Source organism: Manacus candei, unplaced genomic scaffold (genome assembly GCF_025592945.1).
Source record: "Manacus candei isolate 608988 ecotype Guabito, Panama unplaced genomic scaffold, ASM2559294v1 h1tg000050l, whole genome shotgun sequence".
Taxonomy (NCBI): domain Eukaryota; kingdom Metazoa; phylum Chordata; class Aves; order Passeriformes; family Pipridae; genus Manacus; species Manacus candei.
The window spans coordinates 13,755,536-13,783,424 of NW_026138098.1; the positions used below are offsets into that span (position 1 = coordinate 13,755,536).

The 27,889-nt window shown below is 49.0% G+C and overlaps 2 protein-coding genes across 6 annotated transcripts; one reads left to right on the plus strand and one right to left on the minus strand.

The window, feature by feature from the left end:
* Positions 1 to 677: 677 nt before the first annotated feature.
* Positions 678 to 13,906, minus strand: MFSD13A (major facilitator superfamily domain containing 13A). Of its 3 annotated transcripts, none has more exons than XM_051799554.1 (9): positions 13,846 to 13,906; positions 8,058 to 8,326; positions 7,532 to 7,611; positions 6,277 to 6,726; positions 5,270 to 5,387; positions 4,233 to 4,329; positions 3,323 to 3,494; positions 2,584 to 2,777; positions 678 to 2,388 (listed from the first exon to the last, which is right to left on the minus strand). In XM_051799554.1, the coding sequence occupies exons 2-9, from the start codon at positions 8,220 to 8,222 to the stop codon at positions 2,135 to 2,137; spliced, it is 1,530 nt and encodes a 509-aa protein (XP_051655514.1). In that variant the 5' UTR covers positions 8,223 to 8,326; positions 13,846 to 13,906; the 3' UTR covers positions 678 to 2,134. The 3 variants fall into 3 exon arrangements, with proteins under 3 accessions (XP_051655514.1, XP_051655513.1, XP_051655515.1); XM_051799553.1 differs by lacking the exon at positions 13,846 to 13,906 and adding an exon at positions 13,536 to 13,831; XM_051799555.1 differs by lacking the exon at positions 13,846 to 13,906 and adding an exon at positions 13,536 to 13,831 and having other exon boundaries at positions 2,272 to 2,462.
* Positions 13,907 to 17,375: 3,469 nt separating this feature from the next.
* CUNH10orf95 (chromosome unknown C10orf95 homolog) lies at positions 17,376 to 27,562 on the plus strand. Of its 3 annotated transcripts, none has more exons than XM_051800025.1 (2): positions 17,376 to 17,579; positions 25,834 to 27,562. In XM_051800025.1, the coding sequence occupies exon 2, from the start codon at positions 25,898 to 25,900 to the stop codon at positions 26,570 to 26,572; it is 675 nt and encodes a 224-aa protein (XP_051655985.1). In that variant the 5' UTR covers positions 17,376 to 17,579; positions 25,834 to 25,897; the 3' UTR covers positions 26,573 to 27,562. The 3 variants fall into 3 exon arrangements, with proteins under 3 accessions (XP_051655985.1, XP_051655984.1, XP_051655987.1); XM_051800024.1 differs by having other exon boundaries at positions 17,376 to 17,442; XM_051800027.1 differs by lacking the exon at positions 17,376 to 17,579 and adding an exon at positions 20,494 to 20,525.
* Positions 27,563 to 27,889: the final 327 nt, after the last annotated feature.

Below are 27,889 nucleotides of genomic sequence, written 5' to 3' on the forward strand. Positions count from 1 at the left end.
CAACCCTCAAGCCTCCTGGCCTCATGTTCCCACATTTGCAATTTTAAGGAGGTAATAACTTGTGTTCTTCTCTTGCCTGTGCAGAATTGTTGCTGGCCAGACTCTGCAAGGAGACACCATCTCTGGTCCAGGACTGCATTCCTGGCCTGGCTTTTGAGCTGAGTTAGAAGCTTCCTGGGCTGCAGCTGTGGTGTCCAAAGCTGCTCTCCCTCCTCTGCAACCATTATCTCTGAGATCCCTGTCATTGCAGACAGGACTGGGGGAGGCAGTAAGGGCAGCCCAGGCTGAGTAGGGGTGAGGGCAGTGATGCCACTGTCATTGTGAGGGGAGCTGTTGCCAGCCCAGGTGTTTGCAGAGAACTAACGTGTCAAGCTGTGCTGGCAGGGCGGGCCTTGGGAAGGTGGCACAGTGCCTTGTCCTCAGCAGAGGTGTAGGAACAGGACAGACCTGGGGCCTTCCAAAGCAGAAGGGTAAGTGACAGTTCCCCCCAAAAGGCAGCGATACCCACCCCAACCTACTGATCCCCTCTGCCCCTTGCAGAAACAGCCAAGCCCCAGCACACAGTTTTGTGGGGAGGAGCTCTCCCCTTCTCTCCACGCAGCCACAGCTGTGTCCCCACAGCACCACATGCACTTGGCCAGGTTAGAGCCACCGGCTAGAAGAAAATCATTAAGCAATTCAGAAAAAGATCATCTTTAATTTATGAAATGAAGAATCATTCTTGAACTTGGTTAGAAGTTGCACAAATAACTTATGATTGAACCATCAAGAGCTACAGAAGCCTCGTGGCAGGAATGTCTTGGTCCAAGACAGAAGGCAGCTGTGCCCTGAGGCAAGATGGCGGGTTGGCAGGCTGAGACTCCAGAGGGAACCTGGCACTAAAAAAAGAACAGCACATCCTTCAGTGTGCAACAACACTGCCTGCCTACCCTCTTCCTCCCACCTCAGGGACCCCTTTGGGTCCCACCCCTGTCCCATCTGTTCCCAGCCAAAACCAGGGAGACCAAAACACCTGCTCTCCTCCTTGGATCCCTGTCTCGGCAGCCAGGTGAGATGATCAAATTCTGGGGCACTGTTTAAAGCACAGAGGAGCTGAGGTGTCTACCTCTCCCCATGGCTGTAAAATCTCAACCCTGTGACTGCCCAGCATTGTGTCAGACAGGCTCCAACAAGAAACTGAAGGCACAAAAGCAAGACCTGGTGTTCCTCCAGGCTGTGCTCTGCAACAGGGGACAGTGCCGGGCTGCCTCACCAGGTCACCTGGGATGGCCCTGGGCAGGGAGGCACTTCCATTGGCTCATTTAGGAGTTGGTTCCCTGACCTGTGCCAGCATGGGAGGGGGCTCATGGCACAGCTGTGTGACAGCACTGAGTAGAAGGGACTGGAGGGATAAACATAAGCAATGTTTATCCAGCTCAAGGCTCTGAATCCAGTTCAAGCCCTGCACCTTTCCCAGGCTGGCAACAAGGCCTTCTGCAAGGCCACAAAGGATGGAACCTCAGCATAAAACACAGCCAGCAGATCCTGCCTGTGCAGGATATTGTCCTGGGAACAAGAAATGTCAGAGTGGATTTGGTCCAAGAACTGCAGCACTGTACATGGGAGGGTTGTACCAGTTACTGGGAAAGGCCTTTGAGGTCCTCTCATCCCTGCTCCTGCTGTTCTGCCATCATCCCCTCAGTCACTTAGTCCCTCGGGAGCCTCCCACTCCACTCCCCAAAGCTGCAAGGCTCTAGCAAGGAAGGACTCCCTGTGCAGTCTCCTCCTGCTCAGCCAGAGGCTGTGGCTCCCCAGGGCCATGCTCAGGGCAGAGGAGCGCACTGGGGACGTGTCTGCCTCTAGCACACACTGCAACCCAGCACCTCCTCACTGGAATGAGCAGCTCTCTGCTCCCTGGAACAGGCTGGGATAAAATGTTCTTGCTCCTGTGGCCAAATGATCTATCCCAAGCCCCTCACATGCTGAACTTCTCTGCCTTCCACAGTGACCACCTCCTGGAATGAGAAAACATTGGCATCACAGCGTTTCACAGTTGAGCCGCAAACACCAGGCTTTCTCAGCCTGCCATCCCTGCGTTTCGCCTGCCCTCCGGCACCAGCCTGGAACCAGCAGCACCCCGGGGGCTTGGGCACCCCTAGATTGTTTTGACCTCTGGTGCTCGGCCTTGAGTCAGGCTCTGCCGCTGAGCCTTCACCATCTGCAGCCTCTTCCCGTGCAGGTTAAACTGCGACCAGCTGAGGAGCTGCAGCAGCGCACACGTGATGGGCACGAAGACGAGGAGGTAAAAGCAGCCCTGGCGAAGAGTTGGCTCCAAGGCCATGGCAGACTCCAACTTTGGCTGGGCACTCACCACGTTGCTCAGGGGGTTGCGCTGGAAGATGTCGTAGCCTGGTGTCAGAGAAGAGTTTGTGAGACTGGGGACAGTGGGGATGGACCCTCGTCCATTCTCTCTGAGCGACTGGCTGTGGAAAGGCAAGGACCAGGCACAGCTCAGCCACTGGACCTTTGTCCCCAGGGGACAGGACACTGAATTCACAAGTCTGCCCTCTCCTGCCCCACTGCTTTCCCCAGGAGCATCCTTACCTGTGTATGCACAGAGCAGCCAGGTGCCAATCAGAGGGGCAAAGGTCTGGCCTGGCTTGGTGACCAGAGCCACCATCCCAAAGAGCAAGGCTGAGGCTGCCTGCTTCCTACGGTTTAGGACTAGATCCTCATCCACTAAGTCGGTGACCACCAGGTTCAGCAGCTTACAGGTCCCTTCTGTGAACACACGGTTGCTGCAGAACAACAGGCAAAGCACTGAATAGGGGTATCAAGAAGTGACAGGAGTAGGTGAGAGATCAGAAAAAACAGAGTGTGAGAAAGGTTTCTCCACACTTTAAATAAGAATTTCAGAAGCCCAGGTTACAGGAGGGGAACACCACTAGCAATAAGACTTTGTACCCTGCAGCAACGCCTTGGATCATTCCTGACCTGCCACACAGACAGGCCTGGGGAAAGGACACACCAGGCCAGGGGCTAATGGGCAGCTGCAGCACACACTGAGGGCTGTGGATGAGAAGAGGAGCTCTCAGCAGCTGGGAAAGGCTGCTGCAGGTTGCTGCCAGTCCAGCTGGTCTGTGCCCTCCTGAACATCGCTGCCTCCCTCACAGCCAATAGATTCCAGTGACCCATCCCACACGCTATCAGAGCTGGAAATCACATGGTTTATGGGTGACCCTGGCTATTGTTCCCAGCCTCCCACCCCTCTCCTTAAAACAGGGTCAAATAATTTTGCTTCCCAGGTGGCAGAGGGCATGGGAAGCAAGTGCTGCCTGCCTACCTGGCAATGAAGATGCAGAGCAGATACACCTGGTCAGGTCCTGCCAGGAGCATGACAACACTCAGAGCCAGCTTCAGGAGGAAGAGTCCTCGCACTACAGCGTAAACCCCACAGCGGCGGCAGAGCGACAGGAAGTAGAGGTTGTTGAGATGGGGGGCAATGTAGGAAACACCTGAGCAGAGACAGAGGCACAGACAGCTCAATGGAGTTTCAGTTTCCACCATGCCCCCAGGTCTGATACTGAGAGTAAGAGAACAAGGCTGGCTATTCCCAGCAGGACTCTAAGACACAATACAAAGCATCCCCTATGCACATACAGAAGGCTGCAGCAGATTTACTCTGTGGCTTTGTGGCACAGCACACACTTTCCTACAGAGGGAGGCCTTCTCCCATCAACCTCATGGGCAGGAAGGAAGAAAAGATTTGCCCAGTGTCACACAGAAGCTGCGACTGGAGCAAAAAACAGAAAGAAAGAACTGCCTGACCAGACCTAGCCTGCACAGAACCCTCCTAGGGTAACTCTAGGATCACTGTCCACATATCTGTGGCAGCCTGGAAATGGTCCATATGCTGTAGAGGGAAAGGGTTTAAATTCAGGGCTCTGTTCCCTGCTGCATCCCGGGGGCACTATCTGCAGCCTCTAATGCTCAGAGTAATACCTCCGTGGAGTCTGGCATCCAGCATGCCAGGCCTGTTACTACTAGAACAGGCCCCAATTTACTTCTGTGCCCAGGAAGGACAACTTGGAGGTCCCATGGAAGCACGTGGGCTGTGTGCATGTGTGAATTTTACAGCCCAGAGACCTGCATGTGAGCACACCTCTCCCCAGACAGTGTGCAAAGAGCAAATCCAGACTCGGGCCAGGTCCTACCTAACTCAGCTGCTCCCTCCAGTCCCACCTGAGACTCACCAAGCAGGAAGGATCCAGTAGAGACAGAGATCTGGTCTGACAGCAGGTGCTCCAGGAACAGAGGGAAGAAGTTGCTGTTAAAATGGCAGTGAAAAACCTGTGAAGGCAGCATGCAGACGAGCTGGTCAGCAGGAACAGCAGTGAGAGAGAACAGAAAAAGCTAACAGCCCTCTGAGCTCTGTTGTCCTAGAAGCCCCATGCCAAGGGACCATGCAGGATGGACCTGGAGTACTTCAGAAAAGTAAGAGCTTGGCTGTGGAGTTTCTGGCACTGTCAGCTGAGATTGCAAAGCTGCCATGCCCCCAGCCATGCCCACCATGTGCCCAGGGTCAGCACTGCTGCCCAGCTGCCGAGGCTTGGCTCGCACAGCACAGTGCTGCTGGGGCAGGCAGGGCCAGCAGGTGACAGCAGTGACCACAAGGCTTTGGGGACACAGTGGCATGGCAGGAGGGAGGAGGCTGCTGGAAGGACACAGATAAGGCAGCAGCAAGGCTTGAACACAAAGATGCAGACCAGCATCAAGAGCCTGCCTGAGGGGAACTGCGGAATCCCCAGGGAGCCGTAACTGCAGCACACAAAGCTGGGCAGGCTGCCGAAATTTGGTAGTAATCACTGAAGAGGATGAAGAACAGAAATGGCAAAGCCAGCTGGGAGGTAGATCCAGCTGGACAGCAAGAACAGCGATGTGAGCCTCAGGAAAGCGGAATGGGGAAGGAGACTGTGCTGACAGCCACACCAGCCAGCCAGCCCTGTGCTTCTGCACCCCAGATGGGCTGCACAGAGCTCAGCCAGCCCCTGTAATCCAGCCTACGCTCCAGAGAGGAAGAAGCACCCCACAGCTTGCTTAGGAAGTATTCTCGGTCACAAGCAGGGAGAGTGGCTACCAGCTGCTTGATGTGCAGGAGGCTCCAAGAGCAAGTGGGCGCTGGAAACATCTCTGCCCTTCCTGGGGAACTCACACACTGCTGAATCACCATGTCAAACAGCCAGAGCCAGTGCTCATCCTCTGAATCACAGAGTGTCACAGCTGTGCCTACCTGGATGAGATTCATGCAGACAAACCAGAGGAAGTTGCGATGCCGGGAGAGCTGCTGGAGATACTCTGCCAGGGTGATCCTCTTCTCCTGGGGGACAGAGAGTTTCTCAATGTACAGCCTAAAGGGAAAGGAAGGAAAACAGCAACCATAAATCCCTCACAGGAGGCAGGACAGAGCCCCCAGCTCTTCCTGTGTAGTTGCAGAACTGTCTCTCCTCAGCTCCCAACCCAGCCATTCCTCTTCCTGGACCAAAGTGAAACAGTGGAGTCTACAACAATGATTGCTTATTGCTAGCAAGAACCACAGGCAACAGGTCTCCCAAGGTACACCTGTCTTCCAAAAACAAAATTCACATTTCTGTCTATAATTCATTCTCCTCTTATTAGCCATTCTGCTACATACACGCTCCTCTTCCAGATCCCTGTGGTTAGCTCACCCAGCAGATCTCATCAGGATCCGCTGCTACGACAGCATAATGCTGGCAGCTCTTAACAAGATGACAAGAGGGGCAGCCCAAGGAAAAGCAAGGAGCTAAACAGGGAACGTCAGCTGCATTGTGGCCTACCAACAGCCCAGCCACTACCAGGCAGCTAAAGCAAGCAACAGGGCAAGACATCCACTTGTCCAACTCCACAGGGAATGGGCAGCAAGGTAGTCTCATGCTCAAGCAGAAATGCTTTCATAAGCTGCATCTGACATTTTGCCACTCACAGGCCTCACTGGGTGCTCTAGATATTAACTCATTTCATATTCCAAACACTGGGTGGCCATACAGCAGGTCAGGGATCTGCCTCCAGTTTAGGCCAGGAGTGTCACAAGATAGGTTTGTTCTATTTTCAGAGGGCCTTCAGAGCCAGTGTAACAGAGTTGATCCTGGAAACTGTATCAATAGACAAGAACCACAGATAATTAACAAAAGTTTGCCTTGTACTGGATCTTCCCACACATTCAGTTTGCTGCAGACCTATGGTAGGCTTTTGTCTCCGCGGAGAATTGGTGACACTTACTCTTTTAGGGTTGATTCCTGGTCCCATTTCTCTTTCCCATCAGCCTGGAACCGCTGGCGGAGCAACTGTGTGGACAGGGTAAAACCAACGATGGAGCAGAGGGCCAGCAGGACGCAAAATATGCGAAAGGAAAAGAAGTCCTCCTTGTTCCACACCGCATAGGACATGAAGACAGAGAGGGAGCCTATGGCACTGAAGAGGGAGCAGTAGAAGTTGAGGCTAGTCCTGTCTTTTGCTGAAACAGCCAGGTCTGCGAGCAAGGCGTTGTGATGGAGGTCGACCATGGTGAGAAAGCTGTCATACATGCAAAGGCAAAGGAGGAACTGCAAACCAGGATGAGCCCAGGCAACCCAGAAAGCCAGGAAAGAGATGGCAAAGAGGGGGCCATTGTGGCTTAGTGCTCTGAGCCTCTTCAGAACTACTTCAGGGGAAGAAATCTCTGCTCCTGGCCTGCAACAGAAGGAAAAAAAATATTTTAGACACCTGGACAAAGCCCTGCATAACCATGTATTCTTCCTCTCCAAGGGAGTCATGTAAGTGGCACAGACACAAATAGAGCTTTTGCTCATGTACCAAGCGCCCACATCAGACACCTTCTCAGATAATGTGTGAATACACTGGAAGTATGGGTTTAAGAAGGCCAAAAAGTGTGGAAAGGGACTTTCTTTTCTCCAGAGCAAATCTCTTCCTGACAGTGCTGTACTGTCTGCACGTAGCACAATGTCAATGATTTCAATGAGTTTTTACTAGTTGCAGAAAACCACACCGTGATTTTCATTAAAATATTGACGTAAATACACAAGAAATGCTAATGGCCAACAATGCAGAGCTGTCTTCCCTCAGCTCCCATCCCAGAGAGTTTGGGAACAACTAGTCTGAGGCTTTCCACGTGGAAATATAACTGTCCTTTTCCCCCTTCTGCCTCCCAAACTATGAACAGATGCTCTCCATCACCCCACTAAGAGTCTTGCTCATATAGCAGGGGCTTGAGATGTTAGACGCCCACGTTTTAGGTTCTGCACCACTCCTGATTGTTGAGGGTTAGGGTCACATCCCGATAGGTGTGTGACTTCCTCTATATAGCCAGGTACTGAAACATTAATAACTTCAAAGGTGCCAGGAAAAGGAGGTATTTAAGAGTTCTATACCCCAGAAACCATTCTCTTGCCATCATTTTAAAGCTCCCAGTTTCACATCATCTTCCCCAGAGAATAAACAACTTCCCAGCCTCTGCTGGAAGAGGAACTTCACTTACTGCTGTGTGCTAAGGAACACTCGGTCACTCAGCCAGCCGAACAGAGGGTCATTGAGGCTGTTCCAGATCAGAAACACTGTCTAGGAAAGAAAACAGGACAGTGAAACAAACCCCAGGGCAGCTCCAACAAAGACTCAGTTCTGCCACTGAAGCAAGCAATGCTGAGCTGGCACAGTGAGCCACCAGCAGGAACTGTCCCAGCCTACCCTTCCTGCCCTATTCACCACTGTAGGATTCCCCCGTTTCGAGCAACTGGCAGTGAGGCTAGTGGTTTTCCCTGCCTGTGAAACACTGCAATGTCTCCAGAGAAAAGGCAGTCTTAAGAACAAAGTTTCCAGGTTTTCTATCCCAGCTTGTTCTATCTTTATATAAGTATGAAAAACTGAAAAGCCCAAGTTAGCACTTAGAAGGCTCCCAAAGGGGAACACCGCTGTTACAACTAACACTTTTCACACATCTAGCAAGGAGCAGTCTTGGTTTCAGAATTCCTTACTTAAGAGGGCAGAAACTTATGGAAAAGACTAACCTCTCCTATCCAAAAGGACAGTTTATCAATCTTGTAAACAGAGACAAAGGTGTCCACGTAGTACAGGAGGAATACGTTGTGCAAAATGGAAACAAACAGCGACAGGGACCCGTAGATCACTGCAGTGGGCAAATGGAAAAGACAAGCCTGCAGTCGCAACTCCATGTTGGTGCAGTCAGCATTCAGCTCCCACAATCACCTCCATTTCAGGTGAGATGTCTTCTCCCAACACCTGATACATCTTTGTTGGGGCCAATCCATTGTTGCTCCTGCAGGAGAGAAAAAATAAATAAAATGAAATAAAATGAAACCAGGTTCAATTTCTTAAATGAAGTAAAGGGTGAATCAAGTTAATTGGTAAATCTTTGTCTGCAGAGATCAGAATTCATATTGCTTTGAGTAGCTGTTCAAAAGTGGATTGGAGGGGATTTAAGAGACTCGAAGCTCTCTGCTGCACTAAAGCTGTTTCATGAAGCTGAGGCCAGGCTGCGAGCTCCCGGCAGTACGCCCGGTCCTTTACCCTGTAATGTTCTTTGTTATCCAGCAAGTAGCAGATTTATTTAAAGCTCTTTAAAGGCAAGGTCACAGGAGCAATCAAGCTCGACAGCTGCAAACAATAAAGCAGCTTCAGAAAACACACCTAGTCCCTGACGTTTTCAGGTACCAGTGTAAATTTTCAGCCAAATGAAAATGACAACAGCTGTGATGCAACCTCAGACGTGCACCCTGCTTTGCGTGGGCAGCCACAGCTGACTGCACCTGGGCTAGCTCAGACAGGAGTTATTTATGGCAAGCAGTGCTGCTGCTTCGTGGCATGAAGAGACACGACCAGAGCATGACGGCATGCAGTAGACATGCTGCCATCACATGATAAAGGTGACCAGAAGTGCCTTAGCAGCTCTCCAGCTCTTCTTGTAGTGGCCTAGATTTTAGGATTGGAGTCTGAAATAAAGATGCTTTGGCTGGACAGCAATATGTACAGAAATAAAACCAGTGGAAACAGCAGCCTTAGACCAGAACAAGGTGCTGGATGTTCACAAGGGGCACCTGTGAGGAGAGGACTCCTCACACATCAGCACTGACTGGAGCTTATGGCCAGGAGATGAGACCAGCATCCTCCCATGATGTTCTCTCATGCTTTTCAGGCTGAGCCCCCTCTCATGCTCAAGTTGCTACAGACCAAAGGCAAAGCACAAGGCCCCTCTTTAGAGGGACTTTTGTGAGATGTTAAGGGTTCTTAAATCAGTGCAAGCCAGCTTCTCCAGCCCATGCTGTCATAAGAAAGCCTGTTCAGAGCACGTACATGAAGGGTAACAACAAGGTCATGTTCTTTACACTGTCAAAAGCCAGATAAGGGGCTCATAGTCACTTCCATTTCAGCCCTCCAGGGTCAGCACTCACTCAGCTCAGACACACTGTTGGGACTTTGCAACACGGGATTGGAGTGAGCACACAAGGAATGGGAATCCATGCACTGAGCCAGCCTTGCTGGGCTTCCAGCACCAGCTGCAGCATGTCCAAGCAGAAGATCAAGTAGAAGAATAAACATCTGGGTATGAAAACTGATGAAATGCCAGTCCCATTCAGCATTTCCCTGAAGCCATGAGTCTGACCACTTCTAGGCAAGATTAGAAGAGCAAAAATAACCATCCGCTCTGCCTAGGCCAAGGAATTCCTCATAACTAGTTCAGAAAGAGGAACAGCATTTGTTCCAATTAATTACATCACTAGATTGAAACTGCACATCGGCTTCACTCCCAGACAAAGCACTAAACCTCAACTGGATCCAACTGCAGAGCTCTTGTCGAGCTAAGTCACCATTCTGCATCCCTGCCATGCCAAAACCCATGGCCAGATAAAAGGAAGACACTGCTTGGAGGCAAATGCAGCCAGACAATGAACTTTTATAGGTGTAATTAAAGACAGACAAGCCTCAAGGGGAAATTGCATTTTGTATGCAATTGAAAAGGAATCATGATGTCTAAACATAAAGGTTAAGAAGAGAGAGCTAAGCCAACTGTTCCACCACTAAGTCCTCTGTCTCTCACCAAGAGCCTTCTGTGGAGAACTGGCTCAAGGGCAGATGAAGGCACCAGAACTCGAGGTACTCTCATGAATGGGATGGAGAACAAGGGAACAGCATAATTTTGCACCACGTGAAACCTCAGTGTATCCAGACCCTGACCACTGCGTGCACATCCAACCTCACTACAAACTTCACACAACGTGGAGATGAGGGAAAACAAAGTAGGGCACCTAAGGTGCCCAAGGGACTGAGGCAGCCGCCTTCTGAGGGAAGACTAAACAGGTGGGGCTCTTCAGGCAGAGAGGAAAGGCTGAAGGGGGACACGACTGAGGTTTCCTCTCCCTCGTCACTCCCTCGCAGATGTGCAACCCCTCCAGCCAGCTGATATTTGTGATTTTTTTGCTAGGATAATTGTTAGGTCATTTTATGTGCAGTTAAAAAGAAACAAATCATAGTTGTCTGTGAAAAGCAGATTTTGCTTCTACACCCAAAGCACTGCATTATTTAAGCTTGCCACACTGGTATTTTCATAACCTTTTCCTTGGGATGGAGAATTACTCATGGAGTCTGTCAGAACTTTTCAACATTTCAACATAAGGCTGTAAGTAGTAATGGGAAAAGGAGCTGCAGGAGGGAATAGCTATTCATTCATGCTGAACTTCTAACACACAGTCATAAAGCAACAAGCTCGTAAATTAGAAAGAAACGAGCCTTTATTTGAGGAACTTCCGCCTCCGCATTTGACATCTGGCTCCTGCCAGTGACGTCTGCAGATCTTATCTTCCTGAGAAGGATGTTTGAATACTGGCTACCAGGAAAGCTCTACTTTTGTTGGAGAGTTCTGGCGTATGGCAGTGTCTGGAAACACACCACAGCTCTCGCACATCTGCTGTAACTTCCCAGCCAGCTCACAGCTGGATTCACAAGTCCCTGTGTCCCACCATGATTCGGCAACGCTTTGGGCTTTCAAGGCTGAGCTCCAGCCTTCCACAGCAGAAGTCACTTGTACTGAGCTACCAGCAGAGCCATAGATGTGAATCTTGGCCCAAGCCAGCCTTTTAAGCAGGGCCAGATGATTTTTATGTGCTGAGATTGCCACTCAGGAGCCTGAAACAGTCATCTGCAGACCTGACCGCAGTAACAGGATGACTCTCACATTCATTCTCCACTGTGTGGGTAACGCAGGCTGGACTGTCCCAAATAATACCTCAGGATATGTCTATGCTTACTTCAGCTGTAACTACACTGCTTCTGCTGCACATCCTGGATTTTGGGTGTTTTACTAGCAGAGGGCCAAATACACCAGCTCCGTGTTTCTGCAACTGCCACACAACAAATCCACCCATCAGCTGGAAAAGTCACCTGAGAGAGGACCCTATTTCTAGACATTGGTCATGGCCAGACAGGACTGGGATGCTGGCAGTCCAGTCCCATTCATAGGGAAGCTAGGCTGGAGCTGCACCTGTGAAAGAGCTGATGCTCTGTGACCTGTCCCAGCAAAGCAGCTGGTGCTGGGCACATCAATTCCTCCCAGACCCTGTAAGTGACAGTCACAGGTGTCTTCATCTGGTCAGGCTTATCCACCAGTGACAAGTTCCTTTTGGGAGCACAGAACAGGTTCTGCACACTCCTTCCCCAGGAGATGTCCAAGACATAAGACACCTCAGAGGGTCCTTAACTCAGGAAGCTACTTGGATTCTGGCAGGACTCTGTCAGTAAGACGGGAAATCCCTCCACAGAGCTATTTCACTGAATGAAACTGAAAGAGCCCCCTCTTAAACAAAAAAACCCCCACTTTTAAAAGCCTATTCCTATCCCAGGAAAGCTCCTTCCTAGACACACAAAATTTAGGCTCCTCTGACCAAGCTTTGATCCTGTGCACCCTCTTAGAGGTGAACATAGGTCCAAGGCTCTGTTTCTCCATCGTACTACTTCTGAAATCCTCACTCCACATTTCCTCAGATAATCCACTTACTATGAGGAAGTCCCGAGGGAACACCAAACAGTCCTGTGTGAAACATGAAGGAACCCCCCGACAGCATACTCCCAGCAGCCTGGTATTGGAAGGGTGAAGCAATGAAGCCTTTGAAACTCTGACAACACCTGGATCAGGCATGGAAACGTGCCTGGAAGAGGCTATGAGGGTGTTTCCCAGTACTGTTTACCAACTGAATAATCACTGATAATTGTGTATCATGAGGTTTAGTAACACCCTTCTTGTTACAGGCAATCATGTGCTTCCATCAGATGCTTCCGTCACTCCTGCCAGGCTCATACACGTAAACCCAACTGCCACACAGACAATTAACATCTCAAACCAGCTGGTAGTTTCTGTGGAGCTGTGTTCCAGCAGAGCAATCTCCTTCAATCAGATCTCACTCCCTAACGGGTACACAAGGTTTGTTAATTGAGGCAACTGGGTAAATCTCATAGCCTTGGAACTTGACAAGTCTTTTAACTTAACAACACATGGTATCCCGTGTCTAAATGATTCATTGTTTTACAGTGTAAGGGAAGTGTGTTAGATGTACTAAAAATGATGGGTCTCCCCATCATTTACTGTCAATACAAGCTCTGATCCTGTAGAGGACCTCGCAGCACTAGCATAGGAACCACTGGCAGGTAACTCTGCCCTCAAATTACAAAACTGGAAGTAAATATGAACTCCTCATTGAAAACAATCCCCAAGAGTAGGATCACAGAATCTACAAGAGGGGATTATTGCACAGATGCCTGCTCTTTGTTAAGACTTCAGAGGAAGCACCAGGTGAGAAGCACTTTTTACCACTTTGCCAAGTGCAGCCACCAGGAGTTCCTGCTATATGCCTGTCTTCCCAGCAAGGAGTCTCTTCACCTGTGCAAACCTCCCAGAGCCAGTCCCCCCGTGATGCCCCAGCTGCAGCCACAGGGCCACACACCACTAACTGAAGAACTGGAAGGAACCCAGCTGCTGAGGCCACCAGGGATCTTTGACAGCACTAGGTCAGCAACTGCAGCTGCTGATGTCCCACATGTGCAACAGGAGCATAGGGAGACAGGCAATACCTGTGAAGCGAGGCCGGAGATGGGGACGCTGTGCCTTTGGACATGGCCGAGCAGCGCCGCCACCCCAGCGCCCCATCCACAGGGTCCCCCACACTGAGGAGAGGCCTGGCAGCCCTGGGAGAGGAAAGGGTGGCCGGGCAGGGGCACTGCCACCCTCCCGCGGTGGGCTCTCCAGGGGCACTGCCACCCTCCCGCGGTGGGCTCTCCAGGGGCACTGCCACCCTCCCGCGGTGGGCTCTCCAGGGGCACTGCCACCCTCCCGCGGTGGGCTCTCCAGGGGCACTGCCACCCTCCCGCAGTGGGCTCTCCCGCGGGCTCCATGGCAGTGGGTTGTCCTGCCACGTGAGAGAAAGGTGTGACAGGGACACCAGAGCCCCACTCCACACTCCAGGGCCGCCTCTCCTTACCGGAACCTGGACTCCGACCGACTCCACAAGGACCAAGACTCCCGCCCACGGACACTGACAGCAGGGAGCGAGAGAGGGTGGGCACCCCCCGGCCCAAAGTGGGACCGTCCAGAGTAACGGGGGGAGGTACGCGCTCGGGCTCTACCACTGCAGGGAAAGGGGGAATGGCTCCACTGGGGGGGATGTCTCCCCCATCCCACCCGAATTGCCTTAGAGGAAGGGGGACCCCCCCACCCCACCGCGTTGCGCTGCAGGCAGGGAGACAAACCGGAGCCAGCGATGGGGCGGGAAAGCCCCCAGCACCTCCTACCTGCGTCCGGTGAATGCACTACCCTGCCGCTCCGCCTCCGCACGGCGCGCCCGCGCATGCGCATCCTCACCACCAGGCTCCGCCCCGCGGCCATCTTGTGTCCTGGCGAGTGAAGCCGCCGCCACCTCCCGGCCGCCATCTCGTGTGAGGTCACCGGCTCGCTCATTTGCATAGCCCCGCCTTCCAGCGGCACGAGCCTCTCTAGCCGGGCGGGCGGAGCCGTCTCTATGGTCCGTCCGCCTGTCGCCAGGGCTCCAACGCTGGGAGTCACAGAGTCCTGCAGTCAGAGTCGTACAATCGTAGAATCGTCAAGGTTGGAAGAGACCTTTAAGATCATCCAGCCCAACCATCAGCCCAGCGCCATCACTGTTACCCCTAAAACACTAAACCATATCGCCCAGTGCCAGATCCAGAGGCTTCTTGAACATCTCCAGGGATGGTGATTCCACCACCTCCCTGGGCAGCCTATTCTAATGTCTGACCACCCGAACACTGGAAAAAAAAAAATCTGATATCTACTCTGAATCTCCCCTGCCTCAGATTAAGGCCATTTCCTCTGGTCCTCTTACTGCAGGCATAGCAGAAGAGACTGGCCCCACCATATTACACCCTCCTTTCAGGTAGTTACAGAGAACTGTGGAGTCTCCCTTAGCCTCCTTTTCTCCAGCCTCCAAGGAGCGTGTGCCAAGCTGCAAAATGACACAGTGGAAACAAAACAATGTACATGGCTGCTTGGAGGCAGGCAGCCTTCCCTGAAATCCATCAAATGTCCTGTCTGTGGTCTTAGTCATCAGCTACTTGCACTTCTTTCCCAGGATTCATTTACAGTCATCCTGTGTAAGTCAGAACATAGGGAGTGTTGTGTCCTTTATTATTTAAGATCTCTCTGTGTGCCTTTCCCTCAAAGAAGCAATTCCTGTGTTCAGCATAAGCATCACCTTCCACCTCTCACTGCAACAGTTGCTCCCACCCAAGTATTCTCAAATTTAACCTGGTAAAATTGAGGCAAAAGCCAATTTACTATTTGTAATACAATAAAGCCAATTTGTATTATTGCATTCTATTACTTTCCAATGTTTTTGTGCATTAGACTTACTAGTGGTTTCCTAAACAGCTCATTTTTATAAATTCATAGAAGCCAGGCAACTAATTGCAATCAACAGTGTTTGTAATTAAAGAGTGACTTGTAGGTGTTTAGCTTCAGCTATTGAGATCACCTGCAGCAGAACAAGGTATAAGGCATTAATCAAAGAATCATTTAGTTTGGAAAAGACCTCTAAGGTCATGGAGTCACTAAGTATCCCTAAGGAGCATGTACTGCTGCTGCTGTTGTGCTGGGTAATGATGAACTGATCTGAAGACCAAGGAGATTAAAACCCCTGTGGAGATTTCTATCTCCAAAGGCCCATGACAGTGCAGGTGTTTACAAAAGGTAGTGCTGATGGGAGCCATTGATACGGCTTCTTACTTAATTACAACCTACTAGATGAGCAGTGAGTACAAATAGCAGCTTAGCTATAGCCGAGTGTGAATAAAAAGCCTGGGGGTAAAGCAAAGGGGGGAAAAAAAAAAAAAAAAGCCAGTAGTGTTCATTTCTAAAGTATTCAGTGGTGGGCTTCTTTCTATGTTATTCAGTCTGTTACTTTAAAATTTATAGTTCTTTGGGTGTTACTAATAGTGTTTTGCTGACTCAAGAAAGAACCTGGAGTTCTGGTGAGTGCTTTTGAAGTTTTTCCATGCTGGCTTTATGTGCTGATTTTAGCTGTTTCTTTACCTGTGTCCTCTATCCTTGCTCCCTGCCTGGGCATGAAACTCATATAATTGCTGAAGGAATGAGCTTCCTGTTGCTTTTTTTTTTAGGTACAAGGGCATGTTCAGACAGGTATTGCAGCCCTGGTTACCACAGGAAAACTTCCACAAGGTGTGATGCAGTATCTTAATACATCTCCTGGTTCTGTAAGTATGTTCATTAAGGCACGTCAGTAAAGAGACTGTAGAAAGCAGGCTGCCTTCTTAAGATCAGGTTGTTTCTTGCTCCTCTGTTAAGTGAAGGCATCATCCCAGATGTTTTTTCTCAGGATGTGAGTACCTACACACCAAAGAAATGTCTGTCTTTGTGTTCTGCACTTATGACTAAAGACCAATCTGTGTTACAGTGTTTTTTCTAGCAATGGTGGCAAAACAATACTGGTTCTAACTTAAATGTGTGCTGTAGCAGCCTACGCCTGAGGTGTTCTGAACTTTCTTTGGCTTTTTGGAAATACAAATACGCAAATACCTCTGGAGATGCTGCCTTTTTCATCCTGGCACATCTACTTTTTGATCAAGTGGATGAAAGTCCACATATAGTAGCGTAACTTGGTTGTAGCATTGATTCATGTCAATGCTCTATCCTGTAACATTCCTAGCACCACCTGCTTGTGAAAGATACTAATGTCAATTGTTATTGTTGTGTCATGATAGGCTTTAAAGACTTTAGTTCAGAAAAAATGACAGAGAAGGACCTCTCTGAGCGATTGTCTTCTTCAAAACACATTATTGTCTTTTGATTCTCATTAAAAAAATCAATAATGATATTTGTGAGCTATGTTCTGTATTGTCTAAAGAGCATTAACAGAAGGTAGTTGGATTTTTTTTTTTAAAAGTTATTAGGGAGTTGTAGATCAGCAGATGCTGTGGCTGTCTGCCTTGGGGGATGCAAAAAGCAATATTCCCGTGGGTTATTCTAGCTCTGATGTTTGAATTTACACTAGAAAGACAGTGTGTGTTGCTGTTGTAACAGAAGACATTTTTATATGCTGAATGAATATGTTGTATGTAATATAACCCCAAAATCTGGATAATCTCTTTTCTGCCCCATTCCTCTGTTTGAGGTGATGATCCCATGGGAAGACCTAGTACAAGTGCATAAGACTGTACTTTCAGCAGTTCTAAACATCCATTCTCAATGCAGGATATGTGGGAATGGGATCCAAGTGTATTTAAAACACAAGTAGTTAAAATGCAAATGTTTTGCTGTGACATTGGTGTATGTCAACAGAGGAAACCCACTGTGGGCATAAAGTCCCTCTGGAGAGCCAGGCTATGTAACCAGCTAAGGCCTTTGCAGGACATCAGCACTCTCCCAAGAACACTTCAAGGACAATGACTTGTAATCAAGCAGCTGAGAGAGCGGGATGCTGTGAAAGTGCAAAACATGTTGCCCTGCTATGTGAACTGTCTGTGTGTGAGATAAGAAAGTGCTGGGAGGTGACTGGAGCTGGGCACAGGAATCAAGGCTGGAGTTGAATGATTTATCTTGGAGTGTGTAAAGTCAACAATATATAACCAGGAGGAACCAGATAATTATAGGGGTGTCTGAAGCAGCTTTTGCAGGGTAGAACCTTGCAAGGCCACCCGCACCATATCAGTAATACCATGTAAGGCTGCGATTGCCTAGGTAACAATATCAAAAGTGTCAGATTTAGTTATGGACATAGCAAAACTGAGACCAATGAGGAAGAAATAATTAGGGGTGGACTGTCTGTTTGGGAGGAGACTGGAGTAAGGGAGGCATGAGCGTGGCAGAGAAAGCGGATCCTGAAATAAGAGAATAAGGTATAAAATGAGACAAAGGCGGGAGCAGCTGATTGCAGGAGTGCAGACATCTATGGATGATAGTGAAGCCTGAGGACCTGAGCACACTGGAATGCTGAAATGATGCTCCTTTAACAACCTGCTGGACTCTCCATCAGGTCTATGTTGGAAAGACTTGGGAGAGGGTAGAGCAAAGAGGGCTAAGTGGTGTGGAAGGGAAGGGTGGCACTCATGACTCAATAGCATTGTGTGTGGTTCATAAGACTTGATTAGTAGCTTCACAGCTGTGTACAAAGTGATAAAAATAACCGTGAGATACTGGTGGTGTGTTAATGAGGTTATTGATCATTCAGTTGATTTACTGGTGTGATTGATTGATAAAAGTTAGTCTCCTGAGTGCTGTCTCAAGACTGCAATCCGAAGGGGCAGAAGTGACAGCTGGGGCTTGACCATGATCTCCTAATTTGGAAGTTTGAGCTAACTGATACTGGGAACTTTTCTTTGAAGAAGAGAGTGTGGATGGAGATGATGGATATCACATGAAGTCTTGAGTGAGAGGAGGAGCAGGTCTGTGTGCAGGCTGTGTTTGAACGTGGAGGGGATCATTAGGACTGAACAGTATGAAGTGCAGATTAAAATGTGCTCAATTAAAGAGAACAATGTTGAAATATGATCTATGTCTGGGAAAAGCTTTAGATGAGGAAAAAGATGACAGCTTTTGGTAGGGCTGACTGTGATCATGAGACATGGGCAGATTTGAACCTCAGGTGAGGAAGACTTCTGATGCAAAGGGTGCCTGCATTGATTGCTGGGAAGATGAGTGGTGGTGGTGGTAGCTTTAATAACACAGAACTTAGGCTGTGACAGAAGTAGGAATATCAGAAAATGAAAAAGCTTGGAGTGTGTCCACACTGTAGACTTTAGTGCACTGGACACATCTACCTAGGGAGAGGTTAAAGGGGTGATAGTGTTGGGATCACCTTGGCAGCAGGCAGGGGTAGTTTCCAGAGACTTGCCTACTGATGCAGTCACCCTGTGGTAAAACTCACCATGTTTTATTATTGGTAGTGCAGCTGTTCCAGAGCTGCTGTGTTATCCAGCAGCTGCAGTCAGAGTAGGAGGAGTGGCTGCTTCAAACATCTCGGTCACCAGCAAGTTGCATTTTGACTGCTATTAGAGCACAGTTATGCAGGGGGTGGGTTTTGGATCATTGGAGTCAAGTAAAGTCTTGCTCTGCCACGACTAGGGCTTTTCCTGGTCTTTTGATCTCATACAGAGTCTGGTCTTTGCACAAACCTCAGAAACAAATGCCAGACCCATATTAGACTTCAGTGCTTTCTGGGAATGTTGCTTTGAATAGCTGAAACGGATCTACTCCCTCTTCAAAGGGTCTGTATAAGGGGTGACTGACTGCAATATGCATTAGCTGCTATTTCCACAGTTACTGGTGCCAGCTGAAGCTCTTCTCTTTGTGATGCACTAGTAACAGCAGGATGAGACTGGTGTCTTCTGGTTTCAGAAGTTAAATCCTCCTGCTTGGCTGAGCTGAAGGGATTGTTCATGGAGTTTTGGTATCAGCTGTGCTTGTGGTATCTTCTCAGTTGGCTTAGGCAGCTGTAAGAATTTGGACAGTGAAGTAATTCCTGATGGAAAGGTCCCTCCCATGGTGTGAAAGGAAGCAAAGTCAGAGCCCCAGAACTGCTGGGGGAGTTCCTCAGACTGGGTCAGTGGTGTGGGAACAGATAAGGCTGCTTGAAGGTCTTCTGGTGGCAGAAGTAGGGGGTCCTGCAGCCATCTCCATCCATCTGCTGCCTGTGCTACTGCTTTCTTTGATCCAACCAAAATAACTTTTGTATTTACCTTCAGTAAAAACATACAGAACCATCTGGATTGGTGGGTTTCTCCTGTTTGTACTGATCTCTACTTCTAATCTCTCTTAAACCCTTTCTACCTTGCAGCTTTACTGTTCTCTGGGGAGTCATGAAGCTTTCACTCAAAGTACCTGCTCTTGCCTGCAAAGCCCTTTTCTTTCTCATGGATTGTGTTCAAGCTGCTTTCAGTATCCATTACCTTCCTCTACATGTTACCAGGTTACCATGGCAAATAACCTCACGCCTTTTCTGAGCAGCAGAAGCTGTGTATCCTGTCACAGTAAACTTCCATCCTGGAATATCCCAGAGGATCAATGTAAGGAGAGATGCTGGTGTGCAACACCAGCACAGCTCCCAATAGGCAGTGCCAGCTCTGCCTGCAGGAAGCAAGTTATTGTTACGTGCACTGTGGCTTTATAGAAAATGAGTTGCATTCAGAAACCTGTGACTGTGGTGGCACTCAGGGCTCAAGTCTGAAGGGGAGAGCTCCTAAGCTGTGCTGCCCGAGCATGGGAGCTGTCGGGCTGCCACCCTTACCCAGGCTGTGCTCTGTGCTGCTGGAGAGGCCACAGGGATGAAGTGTGTGAGCAGGAGTGGGGCAGAAATGGCCCCACTTCACCTCAGCCCATCACACTGCATCTTTCTCCCTTTCTAGATGTAAGAGGTCACCTCTTTCAAGAAGTCAACTCTCCCTTCAGGTTGTGGTGGGCTTTGCCTGGCAAAGAGGAGGCCTGTTCTCTGCAGCCCTGGGTTACACTCCTGTTAATCACTACTGCCTGCTGGCACTAGGCATGATGTAGTAACCTCTTGTGGAAGTATTTAATGCTCCTTGCTAGGAGTGTGTGTTTGCTCGGACAGTGTAGGTTTGCTTTTCTCTTGGAGACCACAGCAAACTGTGTGGTGCTGTTTTACCTTTGTGGGATGGGTGTGTCTGTGCAAAATCCAAGTTTTTCCATTATTAAGCAGCACTAGCATGGGAATCTGCTCCTCTAGATAAAAATTAAGGCCTGAAAAGACCCAGCTTGTAACGAGTTATTGCACTTTCCTTGAATTCCTGTATTGCTGCCAGGCATGTCTGGCTAAGAGAAAACATTCCCTTTAGGAAGCCAGCCAAGTGCCTCTGTCCTAAGGATCAGTACCGGTGGTGGAGGATCAAAGCTATTGTGTGGTGCTGTGTGGCTTTTTGTGCTGCTCTCCCACGTCTCCAAGAAGTACTTGGGAGTCTTCGTCTGGGTGAGTTTTTCTTAAAGGACTTCAAACCAAGCATGATCTTATGCTGGCAACAAAGGGGCGGAAGTGACAGGGAAAAATAAGAAACTGCTTTATTGTGATCTTCTCCCACTCACTATCAGGATGCTGGATAAGTATGTGGGACTCTGAGACCAGAGCTATGAAAGACAAACCTTGGCTCAATAAGAACATTCGGTTTTAACCTTTCACTTTAAGCAGCCTTTGAAGTTTTGGGGTTTTTGTCCAAGGCAAGCCTTTGCCAAAGCTTTGTCAGATGGCAACAATGTTGCAGACTCTGCTCAAAATGGGGAGACTAACTGGAAATAACTCATGAGTTCTTCATTCCCTTGGCTGGGGGAATTTGGTGCTTTTGCAGTATTCATCCCTGTACCCTTGGGAGTTGCTACAGAGCAGTGGTAGGAGATCTGTGGTTTTTCTGGGATGGGGAGAGGAAGAGGGCAGGAAAAAAACTAGAAAGAATAGTCTGAAAGCTTGGGTGCTGGAACAGTGGAAAGGAAAGGGTAACTTAATGGGATCTTCATTTGGGAGCTGATCACAGGGCAATGGAATGAGGCAAGAATAGTCTTGATTGAGAGTTACAGTAAATTAGATGGCCACGTCCTCTCCTGTGGGCCAAGGTGTCTCTACAGTTGTGCTGAATTTAATCATGCTCCCTAAGGAAGCATCCAAACCCATTCAAGCTGCCAGCCTGACCTGGGGACCCTGCTGAATTTGGCTGCTGCTCCAGGTGGACAGAAGACTTGGTGACATTCTTTGAACTGTTTGTCTTGGTGACACCAAGACCCATGAGATACTTGTATGAAGTTTCACGTTAGATACTGTGGGACACCTTGTATGTTGGTCTGTGTCCATGCTACGGTCAGGCTCACTTTGCACATTCTCTAGGAGAGAGATTAGTCTGGCATGGACTTCAATATTTACACTTTTCTCTGTTTTCTGCAGCTCACAGTGGTTTTTTTTGTGCTTTACAAATACCTAAACAAAAAGCTCCCCAAATTCAAAGCTAGCTCAGGTGACAGTAAAGCTCTACTGCCTTGAGATATGTCCAGAAAAACTGTGTGTTGCTAGGAGGTAATTTCTGTTGCTTTAGATACCAGGAAAGCCCTACCAGCCTTAGGCATTTCTGTTTTAACAAGTGGTGGATTCATCACCTGTAGTAACTGAGGTAGAGTGTGGTGAAACAAAAGCTTTTCTATACTTGAGCTATCAAATATCCTCTCTGGTTTTGTATTGCAAACATTGCTTGGTTGCTCCAAAGCAACTCTGTCTGGGGCAGCTGGCACTGAAGCACGCTTTACTTGACATATCTTTTTTGGGAACTGTGGTGTCAGTCTCCTTGACCTGCACCAAGAGGTGTGAGGAGGGAAAGGCCCTGCCAGATGGGCAGTGAGTAAGGGAATTGCTGGAGTCAGCTTTGGCAAGCCTGGGAATAGCCTGCAGTATCATGTTCTCACCAAACAGAGATGACAATCTCATTTCAGTTGTCTGTAACCATCTTTGAAATTTTTTTGCCTTTTTTTTTTTTTCTTTTGTGCCTAGTATCTTATTCATCTCCAGTCAAGTGGCATTGAACCCTTTCCAGCAAGACCAGAACTGCTGGAAAGGCTTAAAGGGAGAAGCTGCCTGGTCTCGTGCTGTGGCCTTTCTTACTGGGTTGGTCCCTTGTTGCTACCTGCTGCCAACAACTGCTCCCAGTGCCCTGTCTTGGGGAGGCTTGGCTCCCACGTACAGCCTGGTGTCTGCCATCTATGTTTTCAATCTCTGGCACCGAAAAGCTGGCATGTATTGTTGGATGTCAGTGGCTCTCAGGACCAGGGAGGCATTTAGCAGGGCTCAGCTCAGGTTTTAAGGACTGTTTTGCCCTTTTCCTGCTCAGGAAATCTGAGTGCCAGGCAATGGATGTGGTGATTTTTCCCCAAGGCATATCAGAGCTTGAAATTGGAGCAAAGGAAGAAAGTGGCTGGTAGTCCAAAGAGCCAGGATCCCCTCTCCATTTCTGGTCCTGCAGTTGATCCTGAAGAGCTGGCAACTGTCAGATGTTTACTTCCAAGGCCAGGCTGGCCTCTGGCTGTTGACATGGAGGAACAAGGGAAGTAGGAGGAGGTGAATCATAGTATGGTTTGGTTGGAAGGAACCCTAAAGATCATCCAGTTCCAATCTCCCTGCCATGGGCAGGGACATCTTTCACTAGACCAGGTTTTTCAGAGCCCCATCCAGCCTGGCCTGGAATGTTTCCACAGATGGGGCATCCACAGCTTCTCTGGGCAATCTGTGCCAGTGCCTCACCACCCTTAGAAATTTATTTCTAATATTTAATTTAAATCCATTTTCCATCAGCTAAAGCTATTACCCCTTGTCCCATCACTGCTTGCCCTTGTCTGAAGTCCTTCTCCAGCTCTCTTGTAGACTGCCTCTAGGTACTAGTGCTCTAGGGTCTCCTCAAGAAGAGGAAGGAGAGAAGAAACTAGGGGTTGGACCCTTTCCTCAAGTGGTACCACTAGGTAATGTTGGTGTTTGCAGTTGGTTTTCTTAAGCATCTGTCTTTTGATGCCTTCCAGCCACCAGATGACCTGACAGAAGATCACCCTCCAGGCAAACCCTGTTTTCCCTGAAATACTGCCTGCTCTCACTTCCCAGTGAGTGTGGGACAGGATCAGGCAAGCTGGTACTGGTGTTCTAAAAGCCCTCTTTTCCTGTACACATGAACTTATCACAGTCTAACTCAGCCCTGCAGAGTCTAGCAGGGCTTTGCTGCAGCTGTGGTCTCCCAAATCCTGTCTCTGGAAGCTGAAGCAGCCTGAAGGTCAATTTGAACAACAGGCACTTATGTAAAGGTGGCGTAAACCACATTGTCTGCCCCTGGGAGCACCAGGCTGCAGCTCTGGAGGGGCAGGGCAGGAGCATTGTGCCTTCTGCATACCAAAACCTGTCGCAACACACCTGAGGATTCAAAGCAGTGCTGTGCCCTGCAAACCAGGAGCTGGGGTTTGGTGCCCTGTGCTAGTGCAGGTAAGCCTGTGTCGAGGCAGTCTGAGAGCTCTGTGCTGGGGCACAGGGGAGAGCTCTGTGCTGGGGGGCAGGCAGGGACAGGGCAGTGCCAGGCAGCTGTGCAGTGAAGCCCAGCAGAGGCAGTGCCCACCTGAGCCCTGGACACCCAGCCAAGGCTTGCAAACCTCCTCCAGGGCTGTGAATTCTTGTCTACACTGTGGGACCTGTCAAATCTCTCCCCCCGGGTGATCTGCTTCCAGGGAAACGTCTTCACTTCTGTGGTGGGGTGTGTGGCAGTGCTGTCCTGGAGTGCTCCCAGCCCTGCTTAATCCTCATCTTGTTCCCCCCTCTTACCTCTTCAGTTTGCTTCCTCTTGTGGGTCATCCTGCCTGGCTGAGCCACCAGCTTGTTCCCCTTATCTTTCTCCAGTGCAACATCAAAGCAGTTAATAGCTGTGCTCAGGCTGCCTTGTAATTTAGATGGCCTGTCAGCCCTTCTCCTTGCAGCTGTCAGGAAGACCTGGGAGGAATGATGCTGCCAGCCAAAATGCAAGCTGCTACAGCAGCTTTTGAGCAAGAGCTGGTCATCAACTAGGGCTGTCAAAAACTGGCATGGAGCAGCACACTGACCCAGCAGGGGAGGTTGCTTTGTTTCACACGATGGATGCAATAGCTGCACACTCTCTGTGCAGACCACTTGCTCTGAAACACAAACACTCCACAGAAATGATCCTGTGGATCTCAATAGGGATGCAGGGATGAACTATTAAAAGGGGTACTGAGACTGGTTTTCAAGAAGACACCATTTACTCCATGTACCCACCTTGTGCTGCCATTGACATACAACATTCCTTTGGATTTCTGTGGTAGTTCTGAGCAAGTTAGGCAAGTAAGCTGTGAACTTTTTTGTTTGATTGATTCACTTCCTCCTATCTGAGGGGGTGATGGTTATGACAGGCTTTGGCTTCTAGGCTGCAAGTCTCATTTTAGGGTGCTGCCTAGTCTTGACTAAATACTCTAGTGCTGTTCTGCTGTTCCCTGTGTGGGGTGAAGACTTCTAGCCCTGGAGCTGTGGCAAAAGCAGGTTTGAGGAAGTGCAGATTATGAACCTCTAGGGACAGAAGCAACTTGTGCTGGTTAAAGAAAAGAAAAACCTCCATTGTTCAGTACCCAGCATTGCTTGTGTCAGGCAACTCTTAGGGGATGGCTGAACTTCTTGTTAGGCTGGAGGAAAGCACGGGAACTGAGGGCTGAGTTTCACCTCTCCTTCTTGGTCACCTGAGGGAGAGGCAACGCTAGTTAAGGCTGATACAAAAGCAGTTTACGGGATCTGAACTCCATGGAAAAAAAAATTACCTGACTTGCTGCCTTTGGTTCTGTTCATGGTCTTTTCCTGTCTCTGGTAACAAATTAAAAAAAAAAAAAAAAGACAAAAAAACCCCAAACCCATGCTATCTACAACTTCCCTTCCTGCCCTTGAGGAGAGGATAATGAGTCATGGGAGGACATTGCTTAAGGCCCTAGAGGGTGCTTGGATATCTGGCAAGGGCAGGCTAGGAACAAATTCCACTGTAGGTCAGAGTTGCTCAAGGTGAATGCACACTTAAATGTGAATTATAACTAGTGAGATCAAAAGGAGATGCTTATACATGGGAACTCATCAGAAGAAATGTAGATGTGCCTGGATTTTGCTCTAGAAACAAACAGTAGGTACAGCTCTTCTGCTTATTAGAGTAGAAGCAGGGCTTTAGGAGGATGGGAAGAGAGAGTCAAGGACAGTTGAAGATCTTTTTATTTATTTAAGACTTCCTAGTCTAGGCAGGATGGCAGTTGAAATGACTGCAGCAGGGCTGGGCTGTTGTCTCTTTCCTTTCTTTGCCTGCTTGCTTTGTTTTTGTTCTTTCACTTGTGCTTGCCTTCCCCATTTTCATGCTTGCTCAAGGGCCTCCAGCTTCTTGCAGTCTGTACTGCTGCCTCCCAGCAGTGCAGAGATATGTCATGAGGACATGAGGTGGTTTCTTTTGCCCTCAGTGGTTTTTTGTCAGCTTGGTCACATCCCTGTAACTCTGAGATGAGTGGGTTAAACGGCGAGTCTTGCTGAGCAGCTAACAGGCAGTCATTGGCAATGTGGCTCTGCTTGTTCTTGGCAGGTTACTGCCCCTGCAAGCTGCAAGGAGCTCCTTTTATTAATTATTAATTAGTTGATATGCTTACAGTGCTAGGCATATCTCCTTATTCAGCCTGGTTCTGGAATATTTTTATAACCAATGTAAATTTTTTCTCTTCCCCTCCTGTCTTCACAGCTTTTGAGACTCTGCAACTTCTTCAGAGAAGTGCCTGCTGCGTAAAGCCCCAGGCTCCTGTACAATGTACCAGTCCAGCTTTGTGCCACGGGAATATTACCCAGCCATGATCCCACCTTCTGCCTACGCCTACCCACCGCTGCGGCCTGGGAGAGCAGAAGACATGACCAGCTCCGTGATGTTCCCTCCCATCCACATGCACAACTTCTACAGTCGACCCATCACCTTTGTGGTGGACCAGAACAGCTACCCTGACTATTCAGGTGGTCAGGTGGAGTATCATCATCTCTATAGTGCCTCCAATCCCTATATCCATCCATACTACACCTGGCACTTCCCTCCCATGGTCCCCATCCCTTTCTACAATCCCTATGCCAACTACCATCCATACGCTGCCTACCAGAGGTCAGATCAGTATCGAGACACGTGGCCAGAAGGCTTTACAATGAGAGGGGAGCTTCAATGGGGCAAGCTTGGAAAGGTGTTTGGACCAAGGAAAGACCTCCCAGAATTTGTGAAGGATGATCTCCGGAGGGTTTATGGTACCTACCCACGGACCAATGTCTCCATATCCTATCGGAAAGGAGAGTTCCTGGTCAAGGGAGACCCCAAGATAGAAGAGCAGGAATATGCAGTGGAAAAAAAAGTCATCCAGCAGGCCGTGACCCCCAGTGCCAGTGAGGCAGATGACAGCAGTGAAGACCAGAACCGTAAGAAGAAAAAGAAACTGAGACATTGATGTAGCCAGTCCCCCAATGGACAGGTGCTCCAGTGCCCTCATGGGAGCCAGTTGACAGCCGTTCTTGGTGCATTTGACAAGTAACACAAGCAGTGGATACCACCACTCCTGTTGATTTTTAACTGCTCCCCATCCTCCACAAGCTTATGGCAGCTCTACTCTGTTTGATACACAATGCCCATCCTTTGAAGAAGCCACGTGACACTTGATTGTTGGATCAGCTCATTGGTCCTGGTTTTGAAATGAACATTTGGTTTCCACTGGTTTGGTTGAGTGGTCACAGTCTGGTGGGGGGATCTCCAGACAGTAGCCCTTGATTAGAGAAGATGGGCCTCTTCCTACTTTGTCCAAGGGAAGGGCCTGTGAGCTGGTTCCCTTCCTGGAGAGATCAAAGCAGGATTTCCTCCAGGCTGAGGGCAGCGCAGGTCCCAGAGGACAGAGGGGTTCTTGAATACTCTAAGGAGCAATTGTCTGCATATCTTGTCACTGCTGTTTATGATCATACCACTGTGCTTAATCACCACGTGATGCCTGTATGCAGCACTTCCCTACACGCTGGCAGAAGGTCCTGGTGTTCCCATCCTCTTACACTTGGTAACCGGGTGCTCAGTACTGCTGGCCACATGTCCTTGTTGAAATTGCTCTGGCAATGCTCTGGGTCTGACTTGGCTCTGGTTGAAGGTACTGGCTCTCCAATAATGTTACTGGAGTTGTGTGAACCACAGCACTTCCACAGCTTAGTGGTTGTGCTGAAAGAGTTGTGTTGGAAGTGTGGAGGGCTGTTAGGGGCTGGGTATGACTTGCTTGCAAACTTCTGTACCTTTTAAATTACTATAAACAATTAAAAACCCAAATGCAAATGCTCATATTTCTGATTCTTAGCTACCTGTCCTGTGAACAACTTGCAATCAGATCTAGCACCTTTTGCAAAGTTAGGGATGACTTCTGTCATGGCTTGTGCCCAGCCACAGTGGGTTATTCTGCTTGTCTTGCTTGGCAGTACCTTGCCTTGCCCCAGTTTGTTGCCTGTCAGCTTCTTCTTTGAGGACCAGCATGGACTTTATGAGCATACAGGAGAAATACAGGACTTTCTCTGTCCCCCTGTAGGCTCCCCCTGACCTGCTATATGGGAGAAAGGCCTTCTAATGCAGGAGGGAACTGGGAATTCCCCATCTGCATAGCAATAGAGAAAGCCTGAGAGGGTGAACTGGGAGGCCCTTGTTGGCTCTAAATTGCTATAAAGTGAAAGCAAGCGGATTTTGTTTTTTTTTCTTTTTACTTAGTGCAACAGGTTTTGTTTAACCAACTGCCAAAATG